The 23138-nt window shown below is 33.0% G+C and overlaps 1 protein-coding gene across 2 annotated transcripts in view; it reads right to left on the bottom strand.

Annotated features, from left to right (window-relative positions):
- Nucleotides 1-23138, bottom strand: part of LOC143232266 (gamma-tubulin complex component 3 homolog) — a 90078-nt gene that overhangs the window by 11676 nt on the left and 55264 nt on the right. For both annotated transcript variants that reach the window (XM_076467455.1, XM_076467456.1), the window contains exons 14-20: nt 9379-9506; nt 7451-7515; nt 6750-6885; nt 5379-5447; nt 5054-5189; nt 4316-4404; nt 3889-4020 (exon numbers count right to left, since the gene is read on the bottom strand). In XM_076467455.1, coding sequence (XP_076323570.1) covers nt 3889-4020; nt 4316-4404; nt 5054-5189; nt 5379-5447; nt 6750-6885; nt 7451-7515; nt 9379-9506 — 755 coding nt within the window. The remainder of the gene's footprint in view (nt 1-3888; nt 4021-4315; nt 4405-5053; nt 5190-5378; nt 5448-6749; nt 6886-7450; nt 7516-9378; nt 9507-23138) is intronic.

Genomic DNA, 23138 nt, shown 5'->3' on the forward strand with positions numbered 1-23138 from the left:
TCTTACCATGAAATAAAAGATTTAATATTCTGTTACCTCTGTCTTTAGTTTCATATACATACAGATGCCCAAGTGTCTCACAAACAAATATCATGACTTCCCAACAAAAATGATCTAAGTCAATAGAGCTGTGAGAGTATTGTGCTGATCTAATGAAAAATCTTACAAGTTAATTGAAATGTTACCATATTCATAACTTCCTAGTACACAAAACATTTTAGTTATTCAAGTGCATGGAGCAAAGCTCTTTGTTTACTGTATTTCATATGTGCCACCATAATAACTGGCTTATAGATAGGACCTAAATAACAACAATATGCTTAAAACAAATAGCTCAAGTCAAATCACACACATTAAATAACAAATATTAGTTTCCACAACTTTTTCTTGAAACATAAGCTGACAATAAAAAAAAAAACCTAAATAACTAAAGAGCTCTTTGGACAAAAAAACAAAACAAAAATGCACACCCTATAGAAAAGAAAAACGTGTTCTCACATCTAATACTTACTTCATCCTTTAAGCAAAAGAATAAGACTTTATATCCATCATGTTTATTAAAATTTACTAATTTATACTTTTAAATTGTATTTTACTTTTCTCTCACTCAAGTTGTTGAAATTATTATCTTTACCAAAGAAAATAAATAAAAAAATGTAATTGTCTATAACAATGTACTTCATTCTCCAGAGAAGAAAATGTTATATGTAACAGATTCTCTTAGTGAAGTTACAACAAGCAAGTAAAAATTAAAAATGTATCTCAGAATGGCTGGTATGGGTATTAACACTTTTATTGGTAAGGAGAGAACAACGTTTCGACCTTCCTAGGTCATCATCAGGTTCTCTTCTTATCAATAAAAGTGTTAATACCCATACCAGCCATTCTGAGATACATTTTTATTTCAAATGGGTTTCTCATCATCAAGAACAAGTAGAAATTAGTACATTACTTCAGGACTGCAAGAATGTGTTTAGGTGTGTAAATGATACAGTCAACATGCTTAGGTATATAGATGATACAGTCATCATACAGTTATATTAAAACCAAACAATACAACACCTTCAAAAGCTGAATACTAGATACCTCAAAATCAAGTTCATTCCACAACTTAAAAAATACAGTTCTTTCTTCTCTAGATGTTATAATTCACTGTAAGAATAACTGTCTTACATATATTATATACAGAAAGCCAATATGAATAAACATGTACATGACTATATAGTCAAACTACCTACACACAATCAAAAACAATATTAAGTCCCTACTTTTCAACAGGACATTCACCTTATTGTCCCACTGACTTACATTAAATTTAATGAAGCTTTCCACATAAATTTAACTCATGTAAAACAATAATATACAAAACACTGTGCACATTGTGAAGATAAGTGTGCAAAAGAAACAGAGTGACCAATGTGACACCAACTGAAATATAATCAACAAGCTGATGAAAATTAACACAAAGGAAGTGAACAGGCAAAGAGAAATAACCAACAACAATGAATTGATGCAAGAGAAAAAAAGACATGCTCTCTCTGACACATTTTGAAAAACAGAATGTTTCTGGTCTTATCTTATGCCTTTTTTTATCATATATATTTTACAAATATGACACCCTTAAATATTACAGCAAATTAACCAAATTTGGTTAGACATTCAACAGTTCTGTATGTATTTCCTTTAGTAGTTTAATATATATTAATTGTAAAGTAACCCTATGAAGCATAATTTATAAGTTTGTTGCAAGTTATGTACAAAGTTTTTTCATAAATCAGATGTTTTTAGGAGCTATGCAGTACTTGCTGTTTACTCTAAATACAAACATTATTTCTGAATTTGTTTAAGCCAAATGATCAGCTTCAACACACACTTTGTCATTTTAAAATTCTTTCAATCTTTAAATCAAAATCTACATGAATAGATTTTGATTAACCCTCTCATGTTAGGTATTCTTTACTTGCATGACACAAAGTGTCTTACATTCAAAATTTTATTAAAGTATACTTTTAGTTTATGTTATACCAGCTGGTATAGAATAAAATCTCAGCTGATAATTACATTTTAATAGCATATACATTTTAAGTTCTTAATTCTAAAAGGCAATATTTAAAAATATCCTGAAGTTCCCTAGTGGGACATACGATACATTTTCTCTAGGCATCTTTTTTTCTCTCACCATTACCCCTTCCAAAAAGTACAAAATCAAACATAAATTACTCAATACAAAATTGTCATTGCTCAGATAAACCATAATTTTTGTAGCTTTCCATTTTGTTTGATTATATACCTATTATATTTTACTTTTAATTATATATTACCCATAACTTATAGAATGTCAAGATTTTCATCTATAAAATGACATATAACATTGTGCTCTGCACACATAACTGTTCAGTGGGAGATGTTAACAATGCTAATGTTTGAACACAAATGACTAAATTTCGTTACGTGTTTACTGATTAACGCTTCATTTCAGTATAGTCTTAAACTTTTGACCAGCTAGTATTTGAGCTAATTTCATAGTATTCACATTTTCCCTATTAAATGCTTAAAAGTTTATTTTATTTTCCATTTTCTTATTTTCATCTCTGAGCTCTACTCAAATAAGTGGTTGAGTCTAACAACACAAAATGCATATTTTTTGTTTATGTTCATTGACCTTCATATTTTGGCCAGCAGTGTATATTGTTATGAGCTTAAAACTAGTTAGGATAAACAAATATAGTTTCATGTTACAAGTGAAAGTCATTCTAGAAAGAAAAAAAGGTAATTTAGATTTATTTGGAACTTTTTGGGTGGTTACAAGGTCAGCCAAATTGACCAATCCTGTATAGAGATAAAGTAGAGAAAATAACAGATAAAATATAAAGTTTTACTGAACATGTAGCCAATGTTGGCATTGCCATAGACTGTGACAAGTAATTTCACTCCCAGTTATTTGAAACCCAGCTAAAGCTGTCAGATGTAGATTAATTCATTCCCAACACAATAAATAGTAAGTGTAGTAACAGTAATAAATTTAATATAAATTAAGATTTAAGTTGACAAAGGTACTTTAATTTAAAAATTTTAAACTGATTTCAACTCTAAAGAAAGAAAAATGCTTGGTACAATTGAAGAAAGTTCATTTAGATCGGAGTGACAATAACGACAAAAAGAAATATAAAAACATGAACAAATGGCTTACTAGATATAATCCAGATAAGATGATTGACTTTTTACAAACAAGAACTTATTACTTGCATCACTTTTAATAATCATTTGTAACACTGACTTGTTAAAGATATGTCATTTTTAACATCCATAATGTTTTTTTATATTGAGAGTGAAATAACCTTGAACCACCAAAAATTTGTACAACTGAAGAATTACTAATCAAGATGTAAACTGGAAAGCTCAAAAGACAATATAAGTTCTACATGTTAGAAACAAAAAATCTACCTTCAAGAAATACCAGGAAACAGAAACAAGCAAGCTATGCATTCCATTAACCTAGAAGTAAACCAAAATCTACAATCAGATACCAAGAGTTTGTATCAGATTCAAGTCATAATATGAACCCTTTTTCATTGCTGTGCATTAACACCCCTAAATTCATGCATCACCAGATTATACTGACCCTACAAAAATCATGCAAGTCATCTGAAATGCTTCCATGTTCCCAATGTCTGAAACAAGTTATCCATACATTTGTTTATTTATCCTAATAAACAATTTTCATGTACTTTACACATGTATACAAACGCACACACATATAGATTAACGTAATTACAAAATAACTACTTCCATATTTACAGCTCTATTTTAGTTTTTATATTCATGACATCTCATACTCAAGTCAACACAACAGCCCAAATCAGATATAAAATTAAATCATTATCTGACCTTTGATTGCTCGTCTAATAATGCCCTTGTAATTATACAATCTAAAAATTCTTCATGGGCAGCAATAAGCTGATCCAAGTCACCTGCAGATACAACTTTCTGTTGTAGCTCAGCCCAGGAACATTCCATTACCTACAAGAATTAGAATTAAAAGATACAAAACAATAATATAAAAATTGCAAGTGATAAAATTATTATTATGTTGAAAAACTTAAAATGGCATAATATATATTTATTGAATAAATACATGATGAAATACTTGTGAGAATACTGTCAAAGTGAAGTTCATATCTATAAGCAAATGTAGTAATGCATCTGTTGAAAAAGTAAACTATCTTATTAAGAATAATTTGGCAATAGTATTAGAGCCTTGCTCATAGATAGTGTAGTACTGTATACACACAAAATATGAATTAGTGACACCAACCTCAAAATTAATGTAGTACTGTACTTGTTGAACAAAATGAACCATCTCGGAGAGGATGAAGTGACAGTAGTGCAAAACAGGAGGAACCCCTAGAATGAAATAATTCATAAGAGCTATTTTTACATTAAATACAGATGAAAAAGTTATATATATTAACTTACATATAAAAATAAGCTTTTATAATAAATACTTCTTCATAAGTATGCCATTATATATAATGAATACAAATATTGATATTATCCACACAAACATCATTTTGCACTATGACTTATCAGTCAGACTGATTTTGTTATTTCAAAAATCATATTTCACTAAGTCAGATGGTAAAAGATTTAAATCCTATCTCTATGCTGTCCTTTTGACACACTTTCATTACAGTTTAAGGAGTTCATGCAAAAATGTTCAGAAAGGTTTGGCTTCAAAAGACATTTTGTGATTGGTCAGCTGTTCATCCATCAACCATTTTAAAGTAACATCACACATCAATTTTGCTTTATCACACACTACAAAGTAGACATGGCAATCTTGGGTTGAGCCTACTAGTACTAATACTTTGTACTTAAGGTGGACACCTGTTATAAAGTTCTGACCAGCAGAGAAAACAAATTCCTAAGTGTTGAATCTCTATTTGTCTGAAAATGTAAGAGTTAAGAAAAACAATACAAGAAAATGCTCAAATAGTCATAAATAACCTTCTAAACATCTAAAGTGGTAGTTAAGGCAACAACATTTGGTTACCAGGCAGAGTTTTCAAGAGACGAGAGTAAGTCATTTGAGACTGCCATATTCCAGACAGTATATATTCCATTCGTTTTGATCTCCATAAAGCATTGAAAAGACGAAGATAAGCATTCATACACTGAGGAGTGAAAACCTAGGATAAAGAGAATTAGACCTAAGTATGTGTTAACAACTAAACATTTTTATCAGATAACTAAACAAACAAACTTCAAATTTCAAACAGATGAATATCCATGCTGTTATATTTTTATTGATTATCTAAACTGTTTTAGTACTGTTATAAGATAAAATTTTCCAGTCTTCTGATCTCTTCTGTACTTACAGTGCCTATAGGACCATCCACATGGTAATCCAAGCTGAACACATCCCATCCACTGTCTCCTACAGAAGCCTGTAAAATACCCATGAAATAACATACAAGTAGAAAACATGTGATAATCAAAAGAGGAGAAATATTTATAACATAAAAATTGGTGTAACTCTCAAATGTGTTATAAAAAACAACAAAATGTGTAATAACCACCTAGAATTCTACATCAGAAAAATTGGAACAGTCGAACAAAATAAAACAAAGTCAAAAGGAAGAGCTGTATTAAAAACAACAAATACCACAAACCTCTGACTAATGATACTTTCTAATAAACAAAAACAAGTCCAAACAAAAATCAAAAGAATCTCCAAGTTATGGGCTATAATGTGAGATATAAAATGTACCCTAGGTTTTGAAGGTGACTGTGGAAGTAGGGCCCACATTGTGGTGGGGATACACATCTTATCAGTCTTAACTTCTGTTTTACCAGTCTCACACAAAGAAATTCATAATAATAGATAATAATAATTATCTATAAAATAATAAAAAGAAATTAGGAGATGAGATGTGGGTGCTCAAACCTACGTTAGCTCACATCTTTTCACAATGGACTTAATGTGTGATGGTTGGGAATTATACTAGTTAGTTTAGACAACTGGTTGGGATTCTATACTAAGATAATTTGTATTTTATCTATTGTACTACTAATCAGTGCTCTGCGACTATGATAGGGTCTGGAACACCAACTTTAAGAAGTAAATTTATCTTACTTACCTTCAAGTGATAGTACCTTTTATTATTATCTTCTTCTTTACTTTGGAGAGCAGTCACTTTCCCACAACTGTCTGCAGGTAGTGAAGGGTGATATAGATGTGGGTCTTTGTGGGTTTAGGCATCCTCATCTCACTCCTCTAATTTCTATTTCTTTTGATTATTTTATTATCATTATTCAATTTTATAAATTTCTTTATGTGAGACTAGCAAACAGAAGTTAAGACCAATAGACAATGTATCTAGACTCCACCCCAATGATGTGGATCCCACTTCTGCAATCACATTCAAAATTTAGGGTACATTTAATACCCCAGATTATACCCTGTACTCTGGTGATCTTTTTGACTTGTGCTGCATCTTTGATTTGATTTTTGTAAGGGCTTGTTTTGGCTTATTAGAATATATATATATATATATGTACAAACTATTGCATCTTATTATGACAAAGCTTTGACAAAATGTTGAACATTTGTTACTCTGTTACATTTGTAATAAAGTTTTCTCCATTTCTCATATAAGCCATCTTTAAAATAAAGACATATAAATTAGTTCTGGTGATTTTGTAAGTTACTTGGATTTACTTTTCTCATTAAAAATGTTATTTCTTACTTCCAGTAGTCGTACATCTAAACGCTGAAGAATATCAGGACTCTCAAATTGAGCATTTGTAGCACGTATGGCACTTTCAAGTATACCAGATAGGTTGTGGAGGTAGAGCATGTTGGCTGATTTTGGTAACTCCTCACTGTGCAAATTTAACATACTTTTAATGATTTGATTTAGTGATATTTTTACCTACAGTACAGATATGCAAATCAGACCTTGAAATAAGATCCAATAAAAGTATACATATTTTTGTATTTACACAGATCTGGATATCATTTTGCTATGAATCATTATAGGTAGATTTAGGTATTTTACAACTGTATTTTCCAAGTCATTAAGGATTCTCAAGACATTTTTATATTCTGATCATTTTTTACCATTTTCTGATGTTCAAAATGCAATATAATCCAAGAAAGATTTTTTTTTAATTTTTCAAGAATTAAAAATTCATATACAGTTTGTGCATTTCAAGTTTAAAGTATTCTTTCTTTACAAGAAAATTTTAAAGAAAATATTGCAAAAAAACCTAAAACACATTTTGATTTCAAAATCCTTGCATACATATTGTGTTGTGTGTGTTTGAGAGTAAACATTGTGGTATAAGTCATACCTAAATTACTAGTTATCATAAGACTAAAGTGCAACACAACTAAAATTTAATTCCCATTAACAGTTTTATTTTAAAATCACACATAAAAACTTACTGTAAAAGATCCATCAAATGACGAATAAAATCTCCTTGTCCTAAAAGTAGATATCTTCTCATTGCCTACAGGAAAATAGCCATATATACGCCATTAAAGCTATAAACATCACAGAGAATTGCAGATATACTGATAGCTAACATATTAATTAAATTTATTATACAACAATATAATAAGTCAAAAGCAGTTTACTTGTTAATTTTCACAATAGGTTATTCAATAAACCAGAATCTGCCAATGAAATTAATGTACTTCTTTAAAAGCATAACATTAAAAGAAAACAAGGGATTCTTTGTCCATCTACAATGTTTTTTTTACCCACTAACTTGAACTAAACATTAAAAACTAAAGTCAGCCCTGATCATTCAAACATTCAAGTTTCCCTTAAACTGCTTTATATTAACTCATCTACCACATTTGATAGCAACCCAATACAAAGGTTAACCACCCTGTTAGAAAAATAAAGATGTTGTAGCTGAAGGTGACTCCTACCATACCATAAGTTTTATCTGTGTACCCTAATGTTACCATTTTCACCATTCAATATGAAAAAATATGATGCATCCACATTATCAATTCTCTTAACAATTTTAAGCATCTCAAACAAATCCCCTTCCCCCAAGTTTAATTTTTTTCGAGAGAAAACATCTTCAGAGATTTTAACCTTTCATCCTCTGACAACTTTCCATCCAATGTATCATCCTTGTAACCATCCACTGAGCTTTTTCCAATAATTCAAATATCATTTCTGAGGTAAGGAAATCAAGCCTGAATACATTTCAAATATGCCTAACCAATGATCAATACAATGACATTATAACATATTTAGACTTGTATTCAATATTTCTATAGATATATCCTAAAATCTTATTTGCCCTACCACTAGCAACAGTACATTGTTTGGATGATTTATAAGACTGACCAACCATTACACCAACATACTTTTCTTCCATAACATTGTTAAGGTTATTCCTATTAAAATTATGCTTGTATTTCAAATTGTGATATCCAACATATACTACCTTAGATTTATTAAAAGCCATCTGCTATTTGTTCACCCAACTCACCAAAGAATCAAAATCCTGATGTACAATGGTAGCATAAGCTCAAAGCCAGCAACATCCAAAACTTTAGTCATCAACAAATTTAAATGATCTATTGATTATTCTTTCATCTGTGTCATTAATGTAAATCATTAAGAACAAAGGTTCTAACAATTAGCCCTGAGGTACTCCGTTCAAGAAATTGAATCCAGTTTTAATGAGCTATATTTATAAAAACCCATCCATCCAGTTTTCTACCAAATAAACTAATTTATTGCCTACATGTACAAAGATAACATTTTTAAATGAATTTTTTTATGTAGCATTTTGTGAAATGTTTCTTTCTTGAAAATCCAAATACACATCTGTACCTTCATCTACATAAACAGATACCTTTTCAAAGAATATCTAAAGATCAGTAACACAACATGCTCCTCCAGTGAAACCATGCTACTTATTATCCAACAGAATTTCAAAGTATGTTAAATTACTTTGTGAACATCTTTGTGAACAAACTTTCAAAAGGTTTTCTTGCCATTAGCAATTTTTATAATTACTGGGACAAATTTTGTCACATCCCTTGAAAAGAGAAATAGCATCAGTCAATTCCCAATCTGCTTATCATTCAAGGACTTGAATGTACAACTAATAGCAAGTAGCTCACATAATCAATCCTTAACCTCTTTCAAAACCACTGGGTCAGTGTTATACAGACCAGGAGATTTATCTTTCTTAATCTTCCCAAATTTTTCTAAACACAGTAAAGACAAGATTTATGTTTAATAAGTGTTATTTTTTCATACCCGTGAACATTTTCCTTTATACAAGATTTTCTTAACTATTTGATAATCTACTTATAGAAACAACACTCAGAAAATCACCTACAAGTAAATGATCAGTGAACTTGTACTGAGTGAATAAAGACTTGAGAACATGACAACTAGTTTCCTTATAGATGGCCTCTAAGAGTCTCTGGAAGTCACTGTCTTGATCTTGATTGAATAATGACTGTACTGTATAATTTGAAGAAAAAAAATCATAAATATCTCATATGAAAACTCTCTGATAAGAGGAGCCTACTGTTCAAACTACTTAACTTTTAACAATTTACTAATAAATTATCATCTGCTAAAAATACATAAACTTGGTACAAGTTAAAATACCCAATAACAACTCTACCATACCTGTACAATAATTTCTTAGACATGCTTCAGTCTAAATCACAAGTTGTGCACTCTGATGTACAAATCATCACATTATTAGGTATTCTATACTTTAAAATATATAGATTGTGAAATTTCATGTTTAGGTCTGCACATTATTAGGGATTTAATAATTTAAAGTACTAACTGTGATATTCGATATTCTGATCAACATATTATAAGCAATCCTACACTTTAAATTACAAATTGTGAACTCCAATGTGCATGTCAACACATTATTTGGTATTCTATAGTTTAAATTACAAACATGTGAACTCTGATGTGCATGTCAGCACATTATTAATTATTCTAGACTTCAAATAATAACTTTAAAGAGTAAATGATGGTCTATGCTCAATCAGTAGAATAAACTAAAGTCTTGTGAACAAGATGGCACTTTTTTTTTTTGCAAATATTTTAAGTATTACAGAGTACAAGTAAGAAGTTATCAGATTGTAAACATGTGACAAGTTTGACAGTTTGACACCAAAACAAACTAATACTTATTCTAGCAAGAACTTTTTAATGACTGTAACACTGATTTTAGGGTGATATATAAAATATGTATTTCTAGTTTTATCAGTATAAATATTAGTTCTGACTTGTTTTAAATTTGCAAAATCTTGTAAAGTTACAATGACTGTAACAGTTAATTAGGAACTTGAATGACTACTATCTCCTTCTTTCTCTCTTTAGTTACACTCTACCATTTGTATAATGCCATGTAAGTATCAAGCAGTCTTCTTTTATATAAGTAACAACATTATTCAGTCAGCTGCAACTGTTTCTGTCTTTAAATTTTGAAGTAGGAATAACAAATTAAAATGCTCTTTAGTACTTACACTACATTATGTCAGAATTATCCACAGTACAGAAAGTCAAGATTTTAAAACAATAAAACACCAGAACAGTATATTTTATGTACCTATCAAGCCATTTTTAAGCACTTTGAAACCTAAGTAGAGTGATATAAGCCACAACAGTTGGTTGATTTGGTATTTTATGACACAAAGCAGCTACACTATCTGTGCCAAACATCTGAAAAAGTTAAAATTAAAGGAAATTTTGTAAAATTCATAAAAGGAAATTAAGGTAAAACTAAACAAAGTTAAAAAAACAAATAGCATAAAACCAATGTTTACATCTTGTCTACAATGATAAGAGAAAAACTACAGTAATTGAAGTTGTAAAGAACTTTCTGTAGCATAATTGTAATTATCATAACTCGCCAGGAAGACTAACAAGTAAGTACAAAAACCACTGTCAGTCACCTGATGTTAGTCTTTCCAGTCCTGGTTTTGAATTATTTGACATTATAGCCATTTTCAAAAAATAAAGTAATAAAACTTTTAAAAGACTATAAGCAAAATTTTAATAATAATGTGCCAGGATGACTAATGAGTAGTTCAAACAGCAGCATTAGTCACCTGAAGTAGGCCTTTCCAATCATGGTTTTGAGTTATTTGATGTTACAGCCATTTTCTAATTTCAAATCAAACTAGATGGACTTTGACTCCTAAAAGGGAATCACATTAAAAAAAGTCTAATGATAAATTAAAAAAAACTTAAATGGCATTAAAAAGATAAATGGCTTTTAGAACACTAAACATATTTCCAAGGTGGACAGTGTCACCATCACCAATAACACTAACGTTATGGACAAACCTTGGGACAGAACATGTTTAAAATGGTGCTATTGTTGAGAGTCATACTGATGGAAAGAAAGTAAAATGTGGCTTATTGTGACCTGAGTGTTTCACAGAATATACATTGGTGCATCAATCCCAGATAAAAGAAAACAATGAGTTAAAAAACTGTGACCAAAGAGTAGTCTAGTGAGAACAACTTCCTTTTTCTGGTCCAATCAGGAGGGTCTGCATTTCTCAGATGACTTAAAGATAGGTCACAATTGGAGACTGTAAGAAGCCATGGTGGGATTGGCTGACCAGTGGATACAGCAATGTTATCCAAAGACAGACCCAATTCATCCAACTGCGCCTGGATACGAATGCCAAAAGGAGGAATGGTAGATCATCTGTGCTGAAAACGTATTGCCCACCGAGGAAGGAAAACACAACCCAGGTGGGATGCTTTGATAAGAAACAAAGTTTCGAAGCATATAGTAAAGGGAGTTGCAAACAGCAGAGGTGCAAAGAAGGTTCATGAGACTCTGTGTATAAGCCATGAACTGGGAAAGTGCAGAAAGCCCCAGTGCTGATGATGAATGGGATCCAGCATCTTTAAGGCCCAGGTTCTGGCAGAGCCATAGACCAGTGATCCATAGTCAAGTTTCAATTGAATAGAGCACGATATACCTTTAGCATAAAACATTGATCTGCTCCTCAAGTGGTGGAAGAAAGGACATGGAGGATGTTCACTGCTCTTGTACATTTGACCCATAGCTGCTTGATGTGTGGTATAAAGATCAGCTCAATGTCCACAACACCTGTTGAGAACATCCAACCCTGGTACTTGGTTGACCCTAGCCCAAATGGACCAGCCGATTAACCCAAGGGGAGCCACCCTAAAACTGCCCGTCAATAGAAATTCAAGGCCAAAGTGGTGTGTTAGGGTTAGACCTCTCAACCATCAGGATCCTCTCCTTTCCTTCACAGGTTGCCATGAATGGCAAACTCCCGAGTGGATATTTAGATTCCAGAGGAGGTAAACTGAAATAACAGAACCTTCCCTAGGAGGTCCCTTCACCACATACAGGAATCCACACCTTGGGGCCACAAATAGAATGCAGATGTAAATCCATAATTATTTTGGTCCATAAGTGACCTCACATCATGTTTCAGCAATAACTATAATATAAAGAAATGAAATAACAACCAGAAATATCTTAATCAATAAATTAATGTATATAAATATTCACAGAATGGAGTATATTATATCAAATATCAGTCTCAACCTGCCTTTTTGTCTACATTACCATTTCTCTTAATTCTCTACCTGATGATGTGCAAATGCCTTCAGTATAGATTATATTGAAAAAGGATCCATCATAAGGGCATCACATCCACTCCTCTCAACTGCTTTCCATGACCCACTTAATATATAGACAGTGGTTTCCCAGTGTCCATTTCAACAATTCAGTTGCTCAAGACCTACTGGTAATGCATCCTTGAACTGATATGCCTTTATAGGGAATATCATGAATACCCATTTTATTCTCCAGCTGCTTAAAGTATGTGAAAGTTGAATGGGAGGTAATATTGGACTGAAAGTATTATCCTGATGAAGTTAAACCTTGTTTGTCTCACTTCCATACAAAACCAGTATTTCTGGATGGTCAAAAACGTCCATAACATTAACCTAATAGTAAGAAGAGTTCACCTACTCTCCTGATACTTAACTTGCACCTGTTTTAGTAAGCAATGATGATCATAAATTATTTTGAAAACATTTTGTCACATGCTGTGTACTGCCTTTGGAAATTCCTACCGCCCATTAACCAGTAGCATAAATCTTGTTACAGTTATTAGAATACATATATCCTTCATCAAGTATTACCAGGTAATGCTACTCTTACATGAGTAATTACCATTAATACAGTTTTGACAGTTGGTCTTCCTTTCCTGGATATGTCATGGATTCATATTTCTAGACAGATATCCTTCTTCATTATTTTGCTTGGAACATGTCAAAGGCTTCTGTTGCTTATCTTTGTGGATTTTTACCTGTTACAAGATACCACACTTTGCTTATCAAACTTGGAATATAACTTCTTGCAGGTCTGTTACAGGTTAGTCTTGGTGCCCCATATTTATCTATATTCCTTTATTTTCCAATGCTAGAAACAGAGATGTTCCCATCTTGGACATTCTACATCCATAATCTGATTACATTTTTATGATCTAAGTGTATGAATATTTTGCATCAAAAATGTGATCAATTTTTGGTGGCATCAAACTACTTAAAGATTTCCAAGAAATATCAAAGTGCAGATCCAATACATAGCATTCCACTGCAAGTTTACTGAATGTGGTTATCATGTGACTTGTTGACTTGAATATTCAAAATTGCTTTAATATAACATACTCAACCCTCTGTATTAGGCAGAACCGTTAAATTATTTTATGTACAACACCTTCATTATCCTGTTTCTATCAAATTTTCAACCTTTAGCTTCTAAGAGTCCATGCTCAGTTGAGAAGCTGATTCTGTTAAAAACAGATATGAAACATTGAAATAACACTATGTAGGTTTTTTAAAGTAAATATCATTATAGAAATGTTGTTATATGTGTTTTTGAAAGTCATGTTAGTATCAATGAATGTTCAATGTCATATTCTGATTTTGAGATACACTAATTTCAAACATTTCAGAATCAAGTGGCTGCAAAACAAATGTCATGCAGAATGATATTTCAAACATGAACAGCAGTGAAATGTCACAGATCAACAAGTGAAACAAATCTTTATTCAAACATAGTATTTCTAAACACATTGCCAAGGGAAATTAGGTGAGTCAAAATTAATGAAACATGACACTTTCAAGTCAGGCTGGGGTCCTTGTGTGGTGTCCCACAATCCTTAATTACCTATAGCAGTGACTATTCCAAATAACATATATAAAGTAGAAAACTCCCAACTCACACTAATTTGTCAAATGTTTTCAAATTATTTGAATATTTTGAAATAGAGACATAATCTACATTTGTAATGAAGGGCTAAGATATAATGTTATTAATACCATCACACACACCCTTCCTTAGTTTTTGGTCTTCCAGACCTGAATTTTAAACATTAAAGACCAAATTAAAAGTTAACTAAGATATTATGAGATACAGTAATCATTTCCTTCAAATCACATCCATTAAGCCTACACAAATACAATAAAAATTGAAACTCAAAGGCTCCACTCGTCAGTTTAAGCTTAATAAATAAAAATGAAATTACAAAAAAGAAACCATAATTTACAACCAAAAAATAAAGGTAAAAATTAAATTTACATTAAACTAAAGCTAAAATTACATGCTGCAAAACTAAAAATCAAAATTACAAAATAAACAATGAAGCTAAAATTAACATGCTAACCAGCTACAATAAATGAAAAAATGAAACTTAAAATTACAAAAACAAATCAATCTTAATAAAAACTTTACAGCATGTTGAGGATTACATAAACCTAGCAGATACCCATTGAAATAATTCAGCAGTATATTTCTTAAAAATAGTGATAAATGAATAAAACATCTGCAGTCAATCCAAAGCTTTTGATCATGAACTACATACAATATGTTTATCTAATGGGCCATTTATAACTGTATTTTGTTATTTCATGTATTACTTGAATAAGGAAGAGTGATTTGCATTTAGTTTTAAGCAACAAAGACTAACTACAATGCACTGTTGGTAAAAATGTTTGAGGTCTGATTCAATGGGTGCATCCAGTACAAAAGAGCACTCAGATTCTGTAAGTAGCCATTGAAATTTTCTCCACAAAAGGATGCCATCCTTTCTTGTCATTTTATTGAGCACATGAAAAGACAACTAGTGGGCACTTTCTGCAAGTTGTTGTTTCTATGAGAAGTAACAAAGGAAATATATGTCATTCAATTCAAATAAATTTAATTGACTTGGTGCAATAGAAACGTGTTTATAAGAACAAAATGGAAAATAATCTATACACACACCCACACAGCAAACAACAACAAATTCTAATCAAACATGTTCTCCTGTTCACACATTTTCCATTCATGCTCCTACCATTGAAATATTACTTTCAATAAGGTTAAAGAGGAAGTCCTTTATGTGTGTGTGAAGTTCCCTCACAAAAACAAACATTTCTGTTATGAATAATTTTTTTATCAGATTGACTATTCATATTCAGCCCATATAAACCCTGACTGACTGATGTTGATATTAATATAAAATTGTAAAACTGCAAAATATGAACAATTTTCCTGTAATGTGTTCGAGAAAAGAAGCATTTTGGCACATTATTGTTTTATTAGCATTCTGGAGATACAGAGCATGACAGGCACAGAAAGACAATTGGCTATTTCAGACACACATGTACAAAACTTCTGCAGTAGGTCCACCTTCTGGTATGAGCTTCTGAAGTGACTCCTGTGATATGGTGGTTGTCTCTTAAAGTTCTATCTTTCCATGATAAGTTCACAGCACATCATCTACTAATAAATCAAACAACTGAAAGTTTCATTGGTGGTTGCTGCATGGGGTTTGTCTTCAGGTTATTTAGCACTTCACTGTGGTGCCGTTGTGATTGTAAAAGAGTATCAAGCAGTACAAAAATAATAAAGGTTAAAATACTTAACACAATCTCCATTTTTCAGTACACAACTGAAAACCTTTGTTCAAAAATGGATCTACGACCTTAAAATAGCCACTACACATTTCAATATCAAATTATGCCATCCTAAGAAGTGTGAAAGCAAACCATATATACATATAAACATACAGAAACATCAGTCATGTGCATACTTAGCTTACACACTGAATTTAAAGAATGTCATACCATCTACATATTGTCTAAGTAGTCACATGACCAACAGCTGGATCTCTCTGTGTATCTATATATAGATATATATTTTTACCAATTTTGTTTTGATACTCTTGAGGATGACATTACTCAACATTACAACATATAGTGTTTCAAGGACAATAATCAGTCTCAGAAAGTAACATTTTCTTTAATTGAAAATGTATTTCCAGTAATACTTATTTTCCTCTACTCACACTATTACTCAACTGCTATGGTTTCTTCCTTCATCCAACTAAGAATTGGTCTGATGTTTTTCTCACTTGCTCCAATCTTTTATAAACCACTTAACTGCTCTTGGCAGTATTTGTCTCATGACACTTTCCACCCAAGTCAATACACCCTCTATCCTGGTACTGTATGTAAGCACCTTATTTAGATAATTATATCTAACACCAACTGTAAGTAAGGCAGAAGAATTTGACAGAAGTTAATATTATTGGAAATACATTTTTGATTTAAGAAAATGTTAACTTCAAAACATATTTATACTCTCTCTCACTACAGTTAAAATCTCACACTGAGAAAATGGAGGGGTTGGTGAGGGCATTATCTATAAAGAAAGCATCTGCATAGTTCATGGTTGTGTCAATAGAAGACAGGCGTTCTAGTGGGAGGAACTGCACTACATCTAGAACAGATTTGTTCTTAACCTAAATCTTACGTCATGTACTGTGAGTGGAACTTTACATTATTAATCATCAATATTGGACAGGCCCCAATCAGATAGCTGAGGCTCCACTGGTTAGAGTTGGAATTATAGGGCCATGGTTTCTATATCCCATGTTGATGGCTAGAGAAAGTTGCCTGCAATATGTATGTGTATAAACATAAGAGTGGATCCCAACTGTAGCCACACAGTGGTGTGTTCCGAGCCACCAAAATCATGACAAGAAGGTAAGCAATACTGAAGTGGACAAACCTTCTTCTCAACCTGAAGACATCTGCAAGGCAACACCTCTGGCTTGGAAAGGCAGGATCTTGTATATATTACTCAACCAGAGAAAACAAAACTTTTGCAATCTGGAATTACAAACACTCATCCTTACCCCCAACTGTGTGAGCAAGGCAAATTCCTCTTGCTCCCAGAAGTACAGCAAGGACTTGGAACAAATTGTGATCAACCAATGACAGAATATTGAACCATTCTGGATTTGGAACTTTGAGAAGACAGTGAACCCTCTTCCATAAAAAATGTACTGAACCAGTATTGATAAAAAATAAAGGCCACACTCAACTGAACTAAATAAAAGAGCATCAGATCTGAACTTGTATTATGAATAGTCTCCTGGGTATGCTTATCTCTCTCCTATCAACATCTAGGAAAAACAACAAACAAAAACATCCAAGGACCTGGGTAGGAGGGCCCCTGACTCTACCCTCTTCTCAAAGAGTGGAAAAATTTCACTGTAACACTCTTGAACAAGAGCCTGTTTCTATTACCCCAATGACTGGAAACTGAGTTTGTTAAGAACTCCCTAGCTCCACTTGTAGAATCTGGGGGGCATTGAGAGTTCTGAGGAACAGTGCAACAGGTTAACCAAGTTTCCAAAATTTTTTAAGCAACTCAATCCTGATTTATTCAAACTAATGACTGGCAAAGATGGGCAATATCCCCTTATACTTTACTCAAGATAATCCACAAGTGGTAGTCCAGTATAGCACAGTAGTACCATCCAATCAGCTTCTAGATGGTCTTATAAAACACTTCATTTCTAGTTGCAACAGAGCTTGTTGTAACCAAGAATAAGTGGTTGATAGTGAAGAAATGGTTTCATAAAAGCACACCTGCCTGGGCAACACTTGCCACAGTGTGATATCCCACAAAAATGAGGTAAAGGACCCCCAAAGGTAAAGAAGAGAGAAGTGCAACAATAAAAATATTTACTGCCTCTGTAAAATCTAGTGTAAATGGGTAAGATAGTTACACAAGGTAGTCAAAAACCTTCAAATGAAGATACTACCAGATCATGCAAACAGTCTGAGATAGAAGTATTGGAAAGATATCAATGGACAATTCAACTGGGCTATAGAAATGTAATAAATATGATTTAACAAGACTCACAGAAGATTCCTCGGTCCAGAACTAGTGATGTGGATCAAATTCATATACACCGTCAATTTAATTGAAGATAAACCCTAGGAAGCTAAAAGATCCCAATGAATCAAAAGTCATTGTCCAGCATCTCTAAATACATTAATGTGGGCAACAAAATCACAAATGAAAACTAATTACCTATAGAAATGAGAAATAGTGATCAGACAAAACAGTGAAAATGAATTTATCCCCTTTCATGGCTCAAAGTGTCTTGGGGAAAAAGAATTGTTTTCAGGATATAGATAAAAAGATAAAGTGTCCTGTGCCCAAACAACACAAACCACTCTGACCAGCAATGTTTGTAGGTCAGTAGTAATGTAAAGCAAACCTCCAAAGAAAGGTAATACCTAATAATTGAAACTCAGGTCACAAATTGGTGCTGAGAAATGTTATGTAACCTTAGTATACCAGTTAGGTAACCAGAACAGGTGTTTGGGACAAAAGACTCAAAGAAACTTGAAGAAGATGGAGAATACTGCAAACTCAAAGAAATTTGTCTCGTGTGTTAAACAGTAATCAGTAGGCTACTTTATACAAGGTGACTATGGAAGATGCAAAACCCTTGCCAGAGTCAGATCAACAAACGAATTATGATTGGCACTTCTAATTGAAGTGAGTTCAACTTCCTTTTGATACATCGTTGCCAATAGATATGCCATTTACATTGATAAAGGTTCCTCATGGGACTAAGCAAAGACAGACTTATATGTGTCAATCTTAGAAGTTAAATCTCAATGTTGTACGAGGGACTGCATAAATTCCATGCCTAAATCTTGAGCTTTTGGATAGCTGGGTATCCAACATCTAATCACAGCTCCCTCCATGGAGAGGGCCAAAGAGGAAGTGCAAGAAGTGGGCACTCTTGGGGATATCACAGAAGCAGAAACCAGGGTACAGCTGCCAATCCAATGCTATCAACAAGACCTGATAATGAGTTGGAACAAATCATTAGTACCTTGGGTAAATTTTGAACTGTAAGGAAGACCTACAGCTGTAATCCTGTCCTGTCAGAATGCATCCACTGTCAAAGCCCAAAGATGATGTATTGAAAACCAAATTGCTACTAGTTGGGTATTACAATGAGTGTCTAACCCCCAATCATCAATGTTTCAAAATGAGAGTCAATGAAAGCCTCACAAATGCAGAATCTTTATGTTGGGAGAATCTGTTCAGGTCAAGACAACTGATTTGCTACCACAGCCATCATGGAACATAGCTAATAAGGTGATATTATAGGAATGGTCCTAATACAGGAGATTCAAGGTTCATAAAGAAGGAGCACTGAACCAAGTGCTCCTTTGAAAGAAAATGCAAAATACCACTTTGGAATTGTTAGAGAGAAGCCTGACAATTTTCCCCTTAATGGACCTTGACTGGATCTTTTGAAGAGGAAGAAGAATTAAAAAAATGGTGTAGGTAAGCATCATCATCTGTGTGTAGACACTAGTTTTCATGACTGTTGTGATATGCCCTCCAAAGCTGAAGTAAAGAATTTATAAAGAGACTGATCTCTGAACAAAGCAATAGCAGAGAAACCCCTATCTTAGTACTGTCCTGACTTAATAACCCATCGAGATTGAAGAATGAGTTTGAATAAGTAAACTAGGAAATTCAGTGATTTGATATTTTTGACTCCTTGGTTGCACAAAAACCACTAAGAGGATTTCTTCTGCACTCATCCTGAGGGTACAAGGAATTTGAGTGATGCCCACATTCCCAAAAGAGAGAAAATCACTTGTGCAGTGGGAGAAAAGAGTAAGAACTGAGCTTCTTGTTCCATAATGTGGATCTGATGGGAGTTGGCTGAGGGCAAATGAGATATGTGATGAAAAAGGTACACAGACTGAGGATGTATTGAGTAGGAGCACTAGTAGATATTTCAACTCTAAGAACAAAAGGAATAAACAAGTCTTGGTTGTTTCTGAAAGTAGAATCCAGGGGGTGATGTTCTGGTAACTGATGACATAATGCCAGCAGTAATCATTTATCCATTGAATGATGTGTGCACATACTAGGGTATGGAGGTGATGATAAAAAGCTTGTGTGATTCAGCAGAATGTATATGTTGCTGTTGTTAGTCTGAAGGCAAGAATCTCTAACTGCAGTACCTGACCCTTGTATACAAAAATTGCAGTAGTGCCACCACTATGGCAATGTGCAGAATTGAGCTGATGATATTAAACTTTGACATCTACAACCTTAGTGAAAAATGCCAATCAACCCAAATTGAGGAATAAATAATTTGTGAACCTTGGAGAATCTAAGCACTGAAATAGAATGATAATTGGACACCAATCTTTTTTTCTTCATAGACCCAACATCTCAACATCTAACAAGAATAAAACCCTCTCTCTCTGTCCCCAGACCAATCAAACTCTGATAGCCATGGAACTAACGTCCAAAATCCAAGGATCAGAAGGAGATGGAAACCCCACAGGTGAGGTAGTGCTAATGTGAACTGAATGGCTAACCATACTCAAGAACCTATAGTGGTTAAAGTTACTACAAGTTCAGAAATTCTTGGAGCCAAGCCCTCACAGACCCAGAAAGCATACACTGATCTATTCAGATTAACTCCAAACTCTGCCTTCGAATCCCTAATACAGAGGAGCAGATATACTGTTTAAGTTTGAATATGCTTTCACCTGATGGTGGTAGGCTAAATCACATAGTTCTGACAAAAGTGACAAATAAAGCACAGCTGTCCCTTCAAGTAACTGAGCAGTAAATCTCCCTGCATGAACCACAATGCCCATGAATGAAAAAAAAACTAAATATCTGTTCTAAGACCCTTCAGCCCTCAGTTTATCCCAAAGAGGCCTCTTTGTAAAGACTGTATTTATTAGCATTGTTTGGTACAATATTTTGTCAGATAAGTTTGTTTTGTTAGAGTGAAGCAACACTGGGCTATCTGGTATGTTCTCTATAGAAACTTAAACCCCAGACCTCAGCATTGTAAGTCCATGAACTCACTACTGTCCCATGGGGGTTGGGGATGGAAAAGCTAACAAAATAAAAGGAAGTGCATTCTATCCAGAATGTCCAGCCTCAGAGCCCCTCTGAAGAAACACCATCAAATCAAATAAGCATCTCCTTCTCACAACAAATAAGATCACAGACCTTCTCATCTGAGAGTAACCCCTTCCCAATTGTTGAGCAATGCTAGATATCAGAGGTGGGATAAGGAGAAACTTGATTTACCTTTGAGTGGAAATAATAATCTGATAATTTAAACAGTATATCAGCTTGTCAATTTTTTTTTTCTCACTAAAATCAGCCAGGTCACACAAAAAACACTCAAACTACCTCCAAATGATCATAGCACCAAGAAACCTGTTAGTGACATTTTGTTGAGAAAAAGTGGTAACATTACCTAAATTAGGTGCTTACATACAGTACCAGAACAGAAGGCACATTGACATAGCTGGAGAGTGCCACAAGACATATATCAGCAAGGCCAATTAAGTGGGGTATAAAAGACTGGAGCAAGCAAGAAAAAATCAGACCAATGCTCAGACTAGCAAAGAAAGAAACCCTGAGAGTTGAATAACAGTTATACTGTTATACAATTATACAGGATTAATAAAATTCCTTACTTCTTTCTCAATGTAATTTATACTAATTATGGTGGATTTTAATACACATAAGACACCTCAATATTCAAAGCCAAATTCTTTATTTGTCTGAAAAGCTGTGTTACTGTATAACATATATTTTCCATATATAATTAAATATAAAAACTAAACTCGTTGATACAAATAGCATAACACATGCACCCATCATCACAAATTAACAACTTATACTGTTTAGTACTGTTTGATCTGTTACTGTTTTGCCATAAAATCTTTCAACACATGGCCACTTTAACCACCTGCTGCCATGCAAATTCATGCACATCAGAAGCTGCAGAATACACCCATTCCACAGCTGCATGATCACTGTTACATATCTGCATTGAGTTGGTGGTCATATATCAGAATAACTTGGAGATGGAATTCTCATTAAAACATCAAGATATGTCAAGAACAATGCCAACTGTTGCTTAGTTTCAATGTATGCCATTGTGACACATTGAAGGTATTCATGTATTGATTCCAATCTATTTGATTGAAAGTGACTTAAAACAATGCCTTGCAATGCCTAGTCCTCTTTAAGAGCACCCTGATGTCTCTTAAGACCCACCCTAACAAGTTTTGAGACATTCAGACTGCTCAATCTTGCTATGACACTTCTTTATGTTTCTGTATAAGAAAATTATTTATTAGAGGTCATGGTTAGCAGCTATCTATGTTCCTCTAACTACTTTAGGACTCTCATTCCCAAGGGTAGTTCTAGAATGTGGACATAGTCCTCAACATGCCTAGTTGAAACTCTCAGTCTATGAAATGGTCTCCCAGTCCTTACTGTATTTTGTGTCCTCACTTTAAACACCAGCTTCTACCTCTTAAGTGCCCTTCATATCAAACATGATTTTTTTTACTTTATGCTATCAGAGATTAAAATATAAAAAAAAAGAAGTATGTTCAAAAGAAATCCTGCATAAATAAATCCTTTGGTCATGGCAACAAAAAATAACTTATTTATTAGTTTGTAAGATTCACATAACTGATGTGTGATTGGTTAGAATCCAATATTTGCAAAATACACTTCAAGAGACATTATGCATTAAGACATGTTAAACATGAAGAACAAAGGTAAACAAGTGATAAAAATAAAACAAATCTTTATTTAAAACAGTGTTTCTCTATTTTACATACTGCCAAGCCTCTGTATTTGACAGAACATATTTAAGAATAAGAAAATGTCACACTTTCAAGTCAGACTAGGCTATTAAT

Source organism: Tachypleus tridentatus, chromosome 11 (genome assembly GCF_004210375.1).
Source record: "Tachypleus tridentatus isolate NWPU-2018 chromosome 11, ASM421037v1, whole genome shotgun sequence".
NCBI lineage: Eukaryota > Metazoa > Arthropoda > Merostomata > Xiphosura > Limulidae > Tachypleus > Tachypleus tridentatus.